The sequence below is a fragment of the Setaria viridis genome, chromosome 9 (assembly GCF_005286985.2).
Source record: "Setaria viridis chromosome 9, Setaria_viridis_v4.0, whole genome shotgun sequence".
Classification (NCBI taxonomy): domain Eukaryota; kingdom Viridiplantae; phylum Streptophyta; class Magnoliopsida; order Poales; family Poaceae; genus Setaria; species Setaria viridis.
This window is the reverse complement of record NC_048271.2, coordinates 18,035,741-18,046,428: the sequence shown is the minus strand read 5'-3', so window position 1 is coordinate 18,046,428 and position 10,688 is coordinate 18,035,741. Positions and strand designations below refer to the sequence as shown.

General features: G+C 49.6%; 1 protein-coding gene and 1 non-coding gene across 3 annotated transcripts; one reads left to right on the top strand and one right to left on the bottom strand.

Annotated features, from left to right (window-relative positions):
* Window positions 1–1,444: 1,444 nt before the first annotated feature.
* Window positions 1,445–9,633, top strand: LOC117838925 (silicon efflux transporter LSI2). 2 transcript variants are annotated; one of them, XM_034719128.2, is made up of 4 exons: window positions 1,445–1,851; window positions 6,821–8,212; window positions 8,307–8,496; window positions 8,997–9,633. In XM_034719128.2, the coding sequence occupies exons 2-4, from the start codon at window positions 6,989–6,991 to the stop codon at window positions 9,263–9,265; spliced, it is 1,683 nt and encodes a 560-aa protein (XP_034575019.1). In that variant the 5' UTR covers window positions 1,445–1,851; window positions 6,821–6,988; the 3' UTR covers window positions 9,266–9,633. The 2 variants fall into 2 exon arrangements, with proteins under 2 accessions (XP_034575019.1, XP_034575020.1); XM_034719129.2 differs by lacking the exon at window positions 1,445–1,851 and adding an exon at window positions 6,153–6,312.
* An 80-nt stretch (window positions 9,634–9,713) lies between these two features.
* On the bottom strand, window positions 9,714–9,786 carry TRNAK-CUU (transfer RNA lysine (anticodon CUU)). The gene has a single exon. It is a non-coding gene; the product is annotated as a tRNA-Lys (tRNA).
* Between the last annotated feature and the right edge of the window lie 902 nt (window positions 9,787–10,688).

Sequence of the window (10,688 nt, the reverse complement as noted above, 5' to 3'; positions counted from 1 at the left end):
ACTATAGCCTGCTTGTGCTAATGGATTGCAACCATCTACTAGTGAAAAACTTCACAGGTAAGGGGGGGCCGTGGCCCTTTGGCCCCCACGTAGCTCCGCTTATGCTGTTCATGGACGGTTTTTCCGACCTCTTACAGGCAGTACCAATCATACATGCTTTTCAGTTATGCTGACTGTTTACCAACTTCATTTAATAAGACATGCAACGAACCTGTAAATTATCCAGCCTACTCCCTGTCAATCGCAAATATAATACTCCTATGTGACAGTATTTGACTTAATTATACTCCAACATGCCACAATATATTTACAAAGTATAACACAAAAAGGTACTACTACAAAACTATTCTTCAAGAATAATCCACTCATATCTTTTCAAATGTTTCTACACTTCCACTTTGCATTAGATTGACAAAATTCTAATGGACCTTCACTTAACTATAGGTCGGTGTACGCAAAATTGATATTACAGCTATCAGGCAATAATCGATTTAGTTATTTATTTTCATCCTTAGATCTTCAGCTGATTGCTACATTTCCATTGTACATTCTTCACGACCTATTCCCTAGATTCAATGCCTCCTTCCTCGGGCCGTGCTACCGTGGGGACAAACACCCCACATGCTTAATTATAGCATCACTTCCACCTCTATCGGAGCCTCTCGGCCATGGGTGCACCAGCTTGATCATGCCTATATATCAACTGCATCCAATCTCTCATCCACTGCTCCTTCAGTTACATTGCTTGTATATAGTGGCATGCTGATAAATACACACACCAAATGTCCACCTATCTCGCTTAGCTTCTTCAAGTCATCATTTGATCGGCCAGTCAACTCAATGTGATCACGCATGTCCCTGTTGGGCCTAAAAGTTGTTTTGACACCATTGCCTCTCGCTGCCATTGCCCCACCTTTCTTTTCCCTCTTAAGCCTTGAACGCCAAGCTCCCTGCAAAACCACGAATCTTCGGTCATTTCAGTGGTAACATCATCATTGGCACGCTTCAGGAACATGTCAGCTATAATATCTGATTATCGTAATAATGTTGGGGAGAATCACTGGCAGTTGGAAAACCGATAGTGATGGGCTCCTAACAGATTGTGGTTGTTTCTGCAAAGAGCTCTGGATGCAAAGCTGTGAAACAGTTAATCCGAGTAACTAACCCCAACTTATTCATTTGCAGCTAGCGCAAGCGCAGCTGAAATGTAGGCAGCTTCTCGATCTAGCCGGGACACATTTTCTCTCCCGAACAAACGTTTCGTTGTCGGACAACGAACCGCCGCGCCGCTACCACCAAGAGTGTCAAAAGCAGGGCTTAATCACACGCATGGGGAAAAGTACAAGCGGGAATCAAGAGAGACCATCCAAAGCCGCACCAGCTCATCACTCGCGCGGCGCCTCCCTGCCACGGCTTATTTATACGCCCGCGCTCGGCCACCACGAAGCCATATCCCAGCGGCGGACAGAGAGAGGGAGAGAGGGAGGATCCAGACCACCACCACCGGCTGACGCGGTGGCCGGCCGGCGAGAGCGCCACGTCGTTCCAGTCCAGACAGTCGATCAAGCAGCCGATTATATTAGCTAGCACGCCGCAGTAGACTTTCCTGCTCCTATTCTCTCCACACAGAAATAATCCGTATAAAAAAACTTCCACATCCAGATTAGCGAAGACACTCTGCAGGCTCCGTGCAGTGCGTGCTTGTTCTCTGAAGCAGCTTCTCCGACGCACATGGACGCATGTAGCTGATCTTCTTCATCCGCAGCTGACCTCGATCTCCACACGCGGCGGCAGGCGACAGAGGTGGTGGTTGCGGGCATGGCGTCAATGGCCGGGTGATGTGATAGCAATGTAAGTAATTTTCCACTGAATTGTTCTTTCTGTCCTGCGTTTACTTTGGCAACTATGGCAGCAGCGTTAGACGACGCCATGGCCGGCCGTACGTATCCCGATCTGACGATCTGTCTGGAGTACGTACGGCGGCGTAGATATATAGATGCATATGCATGTGTATGGAGGAGTAGTACTGTGTCATGTCAGAACGAATATGCATGCAGCAACACGTAGGTTGAGATTTGGATGATTAGCACTAGCTTGCTAGCTAGCTAGTACGTAGGTCCTTGTTGGACCAAATCATCAATTCCTGGCGGGGTTTTCGGGTGTCAAGTAGTAGTCGTACAGCTGCACCATAATTTTGCTGTCGACCAACCGTACTTGCGTATCATGCGTATGATCCCCTGGGAATTGTCGACCCAAAAGGCTGGTGGTTGATCAGCTTGATCACCGTTACGCACTGTTGCTAGAACACGTCCGGTCTTTCTCAGAGGGAGTACTACCGTTCTATCTTTGAACGACACAAAACGCTTACGGCTATACATACATATTTGTAACTGTCATTAGTAGAGACGACGTGTAATGATGGCTCCACCCGACGCCGTTGCATGAGTTTTACATGGGCAGGCAACCTCTCGTTCCCGAGAAATAATCATGGCGAACTACTTTGTCATCCTAAATATGATTTAATCAGGTTGTCGATATGATCTCCTTTATGTTACTTAACTTAGCAGTATTTGTTAAAATATACAATTTTCAAATGGAAATTATACAATATTTTTCATGATAAGCTAGTAGTAGTAAATCATTTCTATACATTAGTAGAGACGTGTAATTAAGGAAGTAAGGATGGCTCCACCCAACGCCGTTGCATGAGTTTTATGGGCAGCCAACGCTCGTTCCGAGGACTAATCATGCATGGCAAACTACTTCGTCCATCCTAGATATGATTTCATCAGGATATTGACATGATCTCCCACATTACACTAAAATAGCAGTAGTCGGTCTACGTCTGAAAAAAAAATACAATTTTCAGATTAAAATTATAAATATATTTCTCATGATAAGCTAGTCGTAGTCAATCTATACATTTTTTAGATGTTAGTGGCAAAGCTAATAAAGTTTTGCCAGTATGTGTCCTAGCTAAATGGATTCATGATTTATGTGCACGGATCCTAGTTCCTTTTTTTTTAGCTCATGGCCAAACACACGGGCGAATTACTCCTACACGGATCCTAGGAAGGACTTTTGTTAGATTATGTGCACGAATTCGGCAAAGTCTGAGCTTCTGAAGCACCACGGCAGCAGTCCGGCCGGGCCGGTCAGTTCAGCTTGACAGCTGATTATAATTAGTCCGGCGTTAACCGCTAACGGTCCGTGCATGCGCCCATCCATCACACTCCGATGGTGAGTGCGCAGCCGAAAAGGGAGCCAAGAGCCAGCTAGCCGGCCGGCCGGTTGCGGCGAGGACGCACTGCACGGCGGCTTCACCAGCCGTTGCTTGAGCACGCACGTCCCGTTGCTAGCCTAGCTAACTGCCGGCTAGGAGCCTAGCGAGTGCCCCGCCACGCGCTCTTGCTGGTAGTTGCCGCCGCTGCTTCGCTTGGTCCCGGCATCGTTCGCTCGCGGCAACAGCGACGCACGAGCGGCGGGCCGGCCGGCCGGTCGGCTTCTCAGTTCGTCGCGCGCGACGCGGCTCGATCGCACGCACCAATGGATCCCGCCACGATCGTGTGTACTTGCGCCTCTGGATCCTTTGGACTTTCCGGGGCATTCGGATCTCGAGATTTTTCCCATCTCGGCCTCACAAAAAACCAGCAAGCAGCAGCATCTCGTCGACTTGAGATTGGACAGTAACGCCAGGGGTAAATATCAGGCGGCCGATCCGATCGGATCTCGGGGGGATAGTTGTGGCCGGCCATCGATGGCGCGCGCGGGGTTTCTGCAGGCTTTGACTCGGGAGCAGCTCGTGCAGAGCTGGTGGTGGAAGACAGGGGACGGGTAGGAATCGCAGAGGCCATCCAGAAAAAACCCCGCAGGGCGTCCCTGTGGCGTGGCAGCAACGTGCCAGCGACCAGATCGCCGGACGGTGCGTGGCCCGGGCAGCCGCGCGACCACCGAGCTGCGTATGTAGTCGTCGTCGCACTGCACGCGCCACTCCAAGTAGCTTTGGTGTAGTAGTAGTAGTAGTAGTACGACTGGAAGCTTAGGTAGAACGTCGTCCTTTCGTCCATCATCGCTCGTTTAAGGAGAAACAGCGCTCCGTTGTTAACGTGTATAAAGCCATGCTTTGAGCTAGTCAAGGCCTTGTCTGGTGTAGCGTCTGCTTTCTCAAGAATTAATCCTGATTATATTATCGGAAGTTGGCTAGCTACACATTTGCATGTTATCCAAAATGGACCTGTAAAATCTTGTCTCTTTTCTTCCAGCAACTTGGAAGTTGGAACTCGATCATACTAGCTCGATTGTTATCATCCCCAGCTTGGATACAAACCGAGCAGATCTCAAACGTGCTCTTTCCACCCTAGCTAGCTAGTGCGTGGGAACCAAAAAGATCACCGCAACCGAAGTTGCCGAGCTACAGATCCTTATCCTTTGCAGTCTTGCATGCAATTGGTATCGCCGTATTGGCGATCTACCTGGTTGCCACAAACGCTCTGTTCTTCCACGTTGTTGGAGGGGGCACTTGGGCAACAGCCCCAGCACACGCACACCATAGATTGGTCGGCCTGCAGAACTGGATCTAGTAAGTGATGGTTGGTCCATCGAAAGGTTTTCACGGAAAAGAAAACCGTGAAAAAACTTTTGCAGCAGCGACAACTTTTCTTTTTGCCGTATATCATTGCACGGAGCGCTCCAGGTAGTGGCCATATCAAATACCCTGTCTAGCACGAAACGCAGTTGGCCAGTTGCAATTGCAATGAGGATGAGCAGGATTTTAGCAAGCTGAACAAGTGAATCGTAACCCCCACCCGCACTCTTGTAGGATATTTCCTCCTTGTCAACTACTCCGTACAATATAGCCAATGGGCGTCCAGCTGCAGTAGGGAATAGGTAACTGGGGCCAATATTATCTCAATATTCTAATTTGCAATTAATACTGATAGTAAAAATATTACTTTAAATCTATATCTTTTTGGAAATTTGAATCATATATACGACTGGTTCAAGTAAATTCCAGTGTATCAATTATCATGCATAACAACAGTGCAATGTACGTAATTTTTCGGATTATTTTTTTCAGAAACCTTATATCAATAGAATCATAGAATTAAATTTTACAGGAGTTGACCAAAAAAAATCTGAAACATGTTAGTTAAACCAGCAGTGTGATTGCTGACCCCTCATGCCACCGAGTGAGAATAACGCCACTTCCTTTTGGTCACTTGAACCATAGCTAGGGACAGCACTAAACAGAAGCTAAGTCAACACAGTGCTGTGACATTCTTGGCGTGACCACCACCTCCTTTATTCCGTATGTGTGTGTACTTGAGGCCACAAATAAGCACGAGATAGTTGCGTTGCACACTTGGTACATCCATGCATGGATGCTTCCTTGACAATTACTTAGCACACCCACACCGAAGACAGGACAAAATAGCTGGATCGATCTGGTCCTGTTAATGGAAGGCTGTGAGGTGGAGCACAATAACTGGGTTCATGATGAATCTGTAGGAATAAGGTCACACATGACATGAGTAACATGACGTTATTCGGGAGCTTATACGAAAGATATCTGCAAATTTTTTTTACGGGTATTCGAATTTTTCTTCTTTCGTTGATATTCTTGAAAAAGATAAAGTTCATTTGCAGTAGAAGATCACAGTACAACTTAACTCGGGTTCATGATGAATTGGAAGAAATAAGGTCACTTAAGGCATGAATAACATAGGGTTTATTCGTTGATATTCTCGGAACTATAAAGTTCATTTGCAGTAAAATACCTATGGTAAAACGCTCAAATTGTTAACCAAAGAGATGAGGGTGATGTTACGGTGTATAAATGTGTCTCAAAAAGATATTTGCGAAAGAAGAGCCCGTCCCACCTTTTTTTTTCCTTTTGCTGTATTCATGAAAGCAGTAGAGAGACCTCATGACCATACGAATTAATTTCTGGTTTTGACCTCACCACGCCACACCACCAAACCTCAGCATCGAACGAAGCTGACCAAGCCCAACCCAACCCAACCCTGTCCGTTGTTGACGCAAGCATGCGAGCTGACGATGCCGCGCGCCTTCTATCTCGCGGATGGACATGGCGCCGGCCGCAGCCGCCGGACTGCAATAAATACCCGTCCCATGTCCCAACCTGGAGGAGATAATATCGATCGATCAGCGAGCGCCAGCAGCCACGCTGACGACGACGCACGCGCCCTAGTAATATCTCGGCGTCTCGCAGCTAGCCCTGCAGGCAGCGGCGGCCGTCCTAGCCGAGGCCGCTCGTGTAAAACCGCAGACGGCGCGGCGCGGCCGCGAGAGGTGAGCAGCTCAATCCCAACCGGAGTTCCCTTCCCCCATCTCACCGAGCGGGGTTCGGCGGCGCGCGGGATCCCGATCGAGGCCAGCGTGTAGACACCCCTGCGATGCGGCGGCCGGGCGGTGGCCTATTTCTGGACGCGCCCCCGCTGACCGGTGGATCGAGTGATCTTCTCGGGTTGAACGCCTGCATGCGCTCGCAGCACGGCACGGCTCACGGCGAGGTGCCGGTTGTTGGTGGTAGCAGTGTGTCATAGCCTAGCAGACGTGACCGTTAGCTGCCATTGGTTCTCGCGGCTTCCATTCCAGAAGTGCCGGCCGCCAGTCGCGGACGGTGGCCGAAGGATATTCCCGATCGCGCCAAATATCTGCGGCTAGCTGATGTAGTTTCCTTTGGCCGATGACTCGGTTCTCGCCGAGGAGGGTTCTGCCTGCCTGCGCCGATTAGCATTTTGAAACGTCTAGCATCTGCTGCTGACGCTGTTTCTGTCTGTGTGCTCCGGTTTTGCAGGATCTAGACAGCCAGGAACAAGCCCGGCCGCTCGTCCCGGTCCACGCGCAGATCGCACGAGAGCGGCATTGGCCGTCGTCGCTGGCAGGGCTCGGCATCGATTCGGTTCCTCTCGTCGCCTTGCCGGTGGTTTAGCGCGCGACGAGACCCCGAGAGCGAGAGACCATCATGGCGCTGGCGAGCACGGAGAAGGTGGTGCTGGGGTGCATCGCTTTCGGCATCTTCTGGGTGCTGGCCGTGTTCCCCTCGGTGCCCTTCATGCCCGTGGGCCGCACCGCGGGCTCCCTCCTGGGCGCCATGCTCATGGTGCTCTTCCGCGTCATGACCCCCGAGCAGGCCTACGCCGCCATCGACCTCCCCATCCTCGGCCTGCTCTTCGGCACCATGGTCGTCAGCATCTTCCTCGAGCGCGCCGACATGTTCAAGTACCTCGGCGCCGCGCTCGCCTGGCGGAGCCGGGGGAGCAAGGACCTCCTCTTCCGCGTCTGCCTCGTCTCCGCCGTCGCCAGCGCGCTCTTCACCAACGACACCTGCTGCGTCGTGCTCACTGAGTTCATCCTCAAGCTCGCGCGCCAGAACAACCTCCCGCCGCAGCCGTTCCTCCTCGCGCTCGCCTCCAGCTCCAACATCGGCTCCGCCGCCACGCCCATCGGCAACCCGCAGAACCTCGTCATCGCCGTCCAGAGCGGCATCACCTTCGGACAGTTCCTCATCGGGGTCTTCCCGGCCATGATCGTCGGCGTCATCACCAACACCTGCATCCTGCTCTGCTACTTCTGGAAGTACCTCTCCGTGCCGGAGAAGGACCAGGAGGGGGGCGGCGGCGCCGCCGCGGGGCCCGAGGTCATCGCCGACGACGAGGTCACCTCGCACCGCTTCACGCCGGCGAGGATGTCGCACGCATCCTCCGTCAACGGCGTCGACGCAGACTGCATCAGCGAGCCCATCCGCCGGAGCGACAGCCTCAACAGGGCCGACACGCACAGCATGAGGAGCCGGAGCTACAACTCCGAGGGCGACATCCAGGTCGCCATCAGGTCCATGCGCGCCTCCACCATGTCGCAGGAGATGGTCGAGGTGTCCACCATCTGCGACAGGCGCGACGACGCCGTGGGACCAAGGAAGATCACCAGGACAACCAGCCACCAACGCAGCGTCATCATCGAGGACGCGCCTGAGGCCGATGCCAAGGACGGCGAGAAGGGCAAGGACGGCGACGAGGTCAAGGAGAAGAGGTGGAAGGTGCTCGTGTGGAAGAGTGCGGTGTACCTCACGACCCTTGGCATGCTCATCGCCCTGCTCATGGGGCTCAACATGTCCTGGTCCGCCATCACTGCTGCTCTCGTACTCCTGGCACTTGATTTCACTGACGCACAGGCTTGCCTGGAGAAGGTACGGCCGGCCTACTGAACTTTCGGCATTTCATTCCTCTGACCAAGACATTTTTTAATCAAGGCATGACACTGATGATGATTTATACCTGCAGGTGTCATACTCATTGCTAATCTTCTTCTGTGGGATGTTCATAACGGTCGAAGGCTTCAACAGGACCGGCATTCCGAACGCGCTCTGGGAGCTGGTCGAGCCGTATTCGAGAATCGACAGCGCCAAAGGCACTGCGCTTCTCGCAATTGTGATTCTTGTTCTGTCAAATGTGGCCTCAAATGTTCCAACAGGTACTACTCTTGACACGCTGCTTGGCTTTATTACTGACTAGCTCAGAATCATAGTAGTGGTAGTGGACCCATATTTGGTCATATGATGCAGGGAACTTGCAGTACTAGTTTGGTGAAAATCTTAATTACTACTCCATCCGTCCCAAATAACTATTCATTTGGCTTTTCTAAAACATAGCTTTTGCTAGGTATCTAGACATAATATATATCTAGGTGCATAGTAAAAGTTACGTATTTAGAAAACCCAAAACGAATAGTAATTTGGGTACTATTCGGGATGGAGGGAGTACAACATTATATTCACGTTTAGCTCATGTCTTCAGAATCAACTGACAGTAACCTGCTAAACCCATTGGGCTGTCGACGAACTTAAACTGAACCTTAAAATGATACATGCAATTTTTGTTGGACACAGAAGTACAGAACTAGTTTTGTTGCACATAGAAATTTAGAGTCTATCTTAATCCCCAACAAATCTGAGTTCTGAACTTTTCTTTCAGTCCTGCTGCTCGGCTCAAGAGTGGCAGCATCAGCAGCTGCGATCTCCCCTGCTTCACAGAAGAAAGCCTGGCTCATTCTAGCCTGGGTCAGCACGGTGGCTGGCAACCTGACTCTCCTGGGCTCAGCCGCGAACCTGATCGTGTGTGAGCAGGCACGGCGTGCGCAGTTCTATGGGTACAACCTCACCTTCTGGAGCCACCTCCGCTTCGGCGTGCCATCGACCATCATCGTCACCGCGATTGGTCTCCTCATCGTCGCCAGTTACTGAAACCAGCACAAGGGTCTAGCACCAGCAGCAGTAGCCAGCAAGAATGCTGCAGGAAACAAGAGGACTGAGTAACTGAGAGAGTAAGGAAACAGCAGTGCAGATGGGAATGTACCTGGGAAAGAGATGTTGTACTGATAGGTATCTGTTGTAACGTTGTAATTGTTCTATGTTTGTGTAATGTTCACGCAAGCGAAGCGCGAAGGCGTCGGATGGCCCATCTGCTAAGGCAAATAATGGGCAAAGGTTTGTAGTAGATGAATGCACGACGAAGTGGTCGGCACCCCTGTTCTAAGGCGAAAACGTTCGGTCTAGTTCAGGTAGGATGGCTGGTATCGTAAGTTAAGGCTTCTCAGGTTTTGGTGTTGTCAGGAGCCTTTGTGTACTTGTGTTTGGAACTTCTCCCGGTGAAAAATATGACAAACAGTTTGGCTTACATAAAAAAAAAACACGCCCACCGTGGGGCTCGAACCCACGACCACAAGGTTAAGAGCCTTGCGCTCTACCGACTGAGCTAGACGGGCAGTGATTATTCCGAAGTGACTGCGTATTTATTTTTATCAAATGTTGCATTAGCTAGAAAACAGCAATAAAAGTAAGAGGTAAATAACATTTTTTAACATGACACCGATACGACTACAAAGATTATCAGCAATGGCACTAGACATCCGAACGAGATACATATGAGTAATATCAAAATGTTTATCTATGTTGTCCTTGACCTATTTATTCATTTCAAATGACTAACGTGGTTAGTGAATATAGTGGGTTGAATCACAATGTGAGATCAATTTGGGTGCCTCGCTGAAGTTTAATCCCTAAAAGAATTTCCAGCTTCTCACATTTGAGCTACAAAGGTAACGTAATATGCATGTTGCTTGTGAAGCCCTCTAATGACTTCATTGACTATATTCGGGGTTATTGTGTTCTTCTCCTATTTTAAACTCCAATTGTGATTTTATCCTCATTTTCATCCACTTTGTAATTTTACCCCTACTTTTAATAAAAAACTTGTCACACCTGATTTTAGGACAAAATCGAATGCATAGCATATGTGTGTCAGGATCCGTTCTCATGACGTCTTAAGTGAATAAATCAAAAGACAGTGTTCAAAACATAAATAAAATAATAGATAACTTTATTACACTCCGGTAAATAGACACAAAGGTCTTTAATTGTTTCACTGTTAACTTACCACAAACAAGCAGCAACAGCTTCTTCCACAGGCACTTGACTGGTGAACGCATGTCTAGAACTCCTCGTAATCGTCGAAGTACTCCGCGTCGTCAAAAACTTCTGAGCAGCATTGGACAAGGATGAGTACACTTATGGTTGATACTTAGCAAGTGGGAGAAATATGCAAGGTTAACAAGGAGAGGTTGATAGGCTTTCATCGGTTAGCATTTTTAGTTGGTCACATTTTATT

Bases quoted from the DNA above. Each gene is read 5' to 3' on its own strand.
- LOC117838925 (XM_034719128.2), top strand. From the start codon at position 6,989: ATGGCGCTGGCGAGCACGGAGAAGGTGGTGCTGGGGTGCATCGCTTTC. The intron at 8,213-8,306 runs GTACGGCCGGCC...TTATACCTGCAG, and splicing joins CACAGGCTTGCCTGGAGAAG to GTGTCATACTCATTGCTAAT. The intron at 8,497-8,996 runs GTACTACTCTTG...CTTTTCTTTCAG, and splicing joins GGCCTCAAATGTTCCAACAG to TCCTGCTGCTCGGCTCAAGA.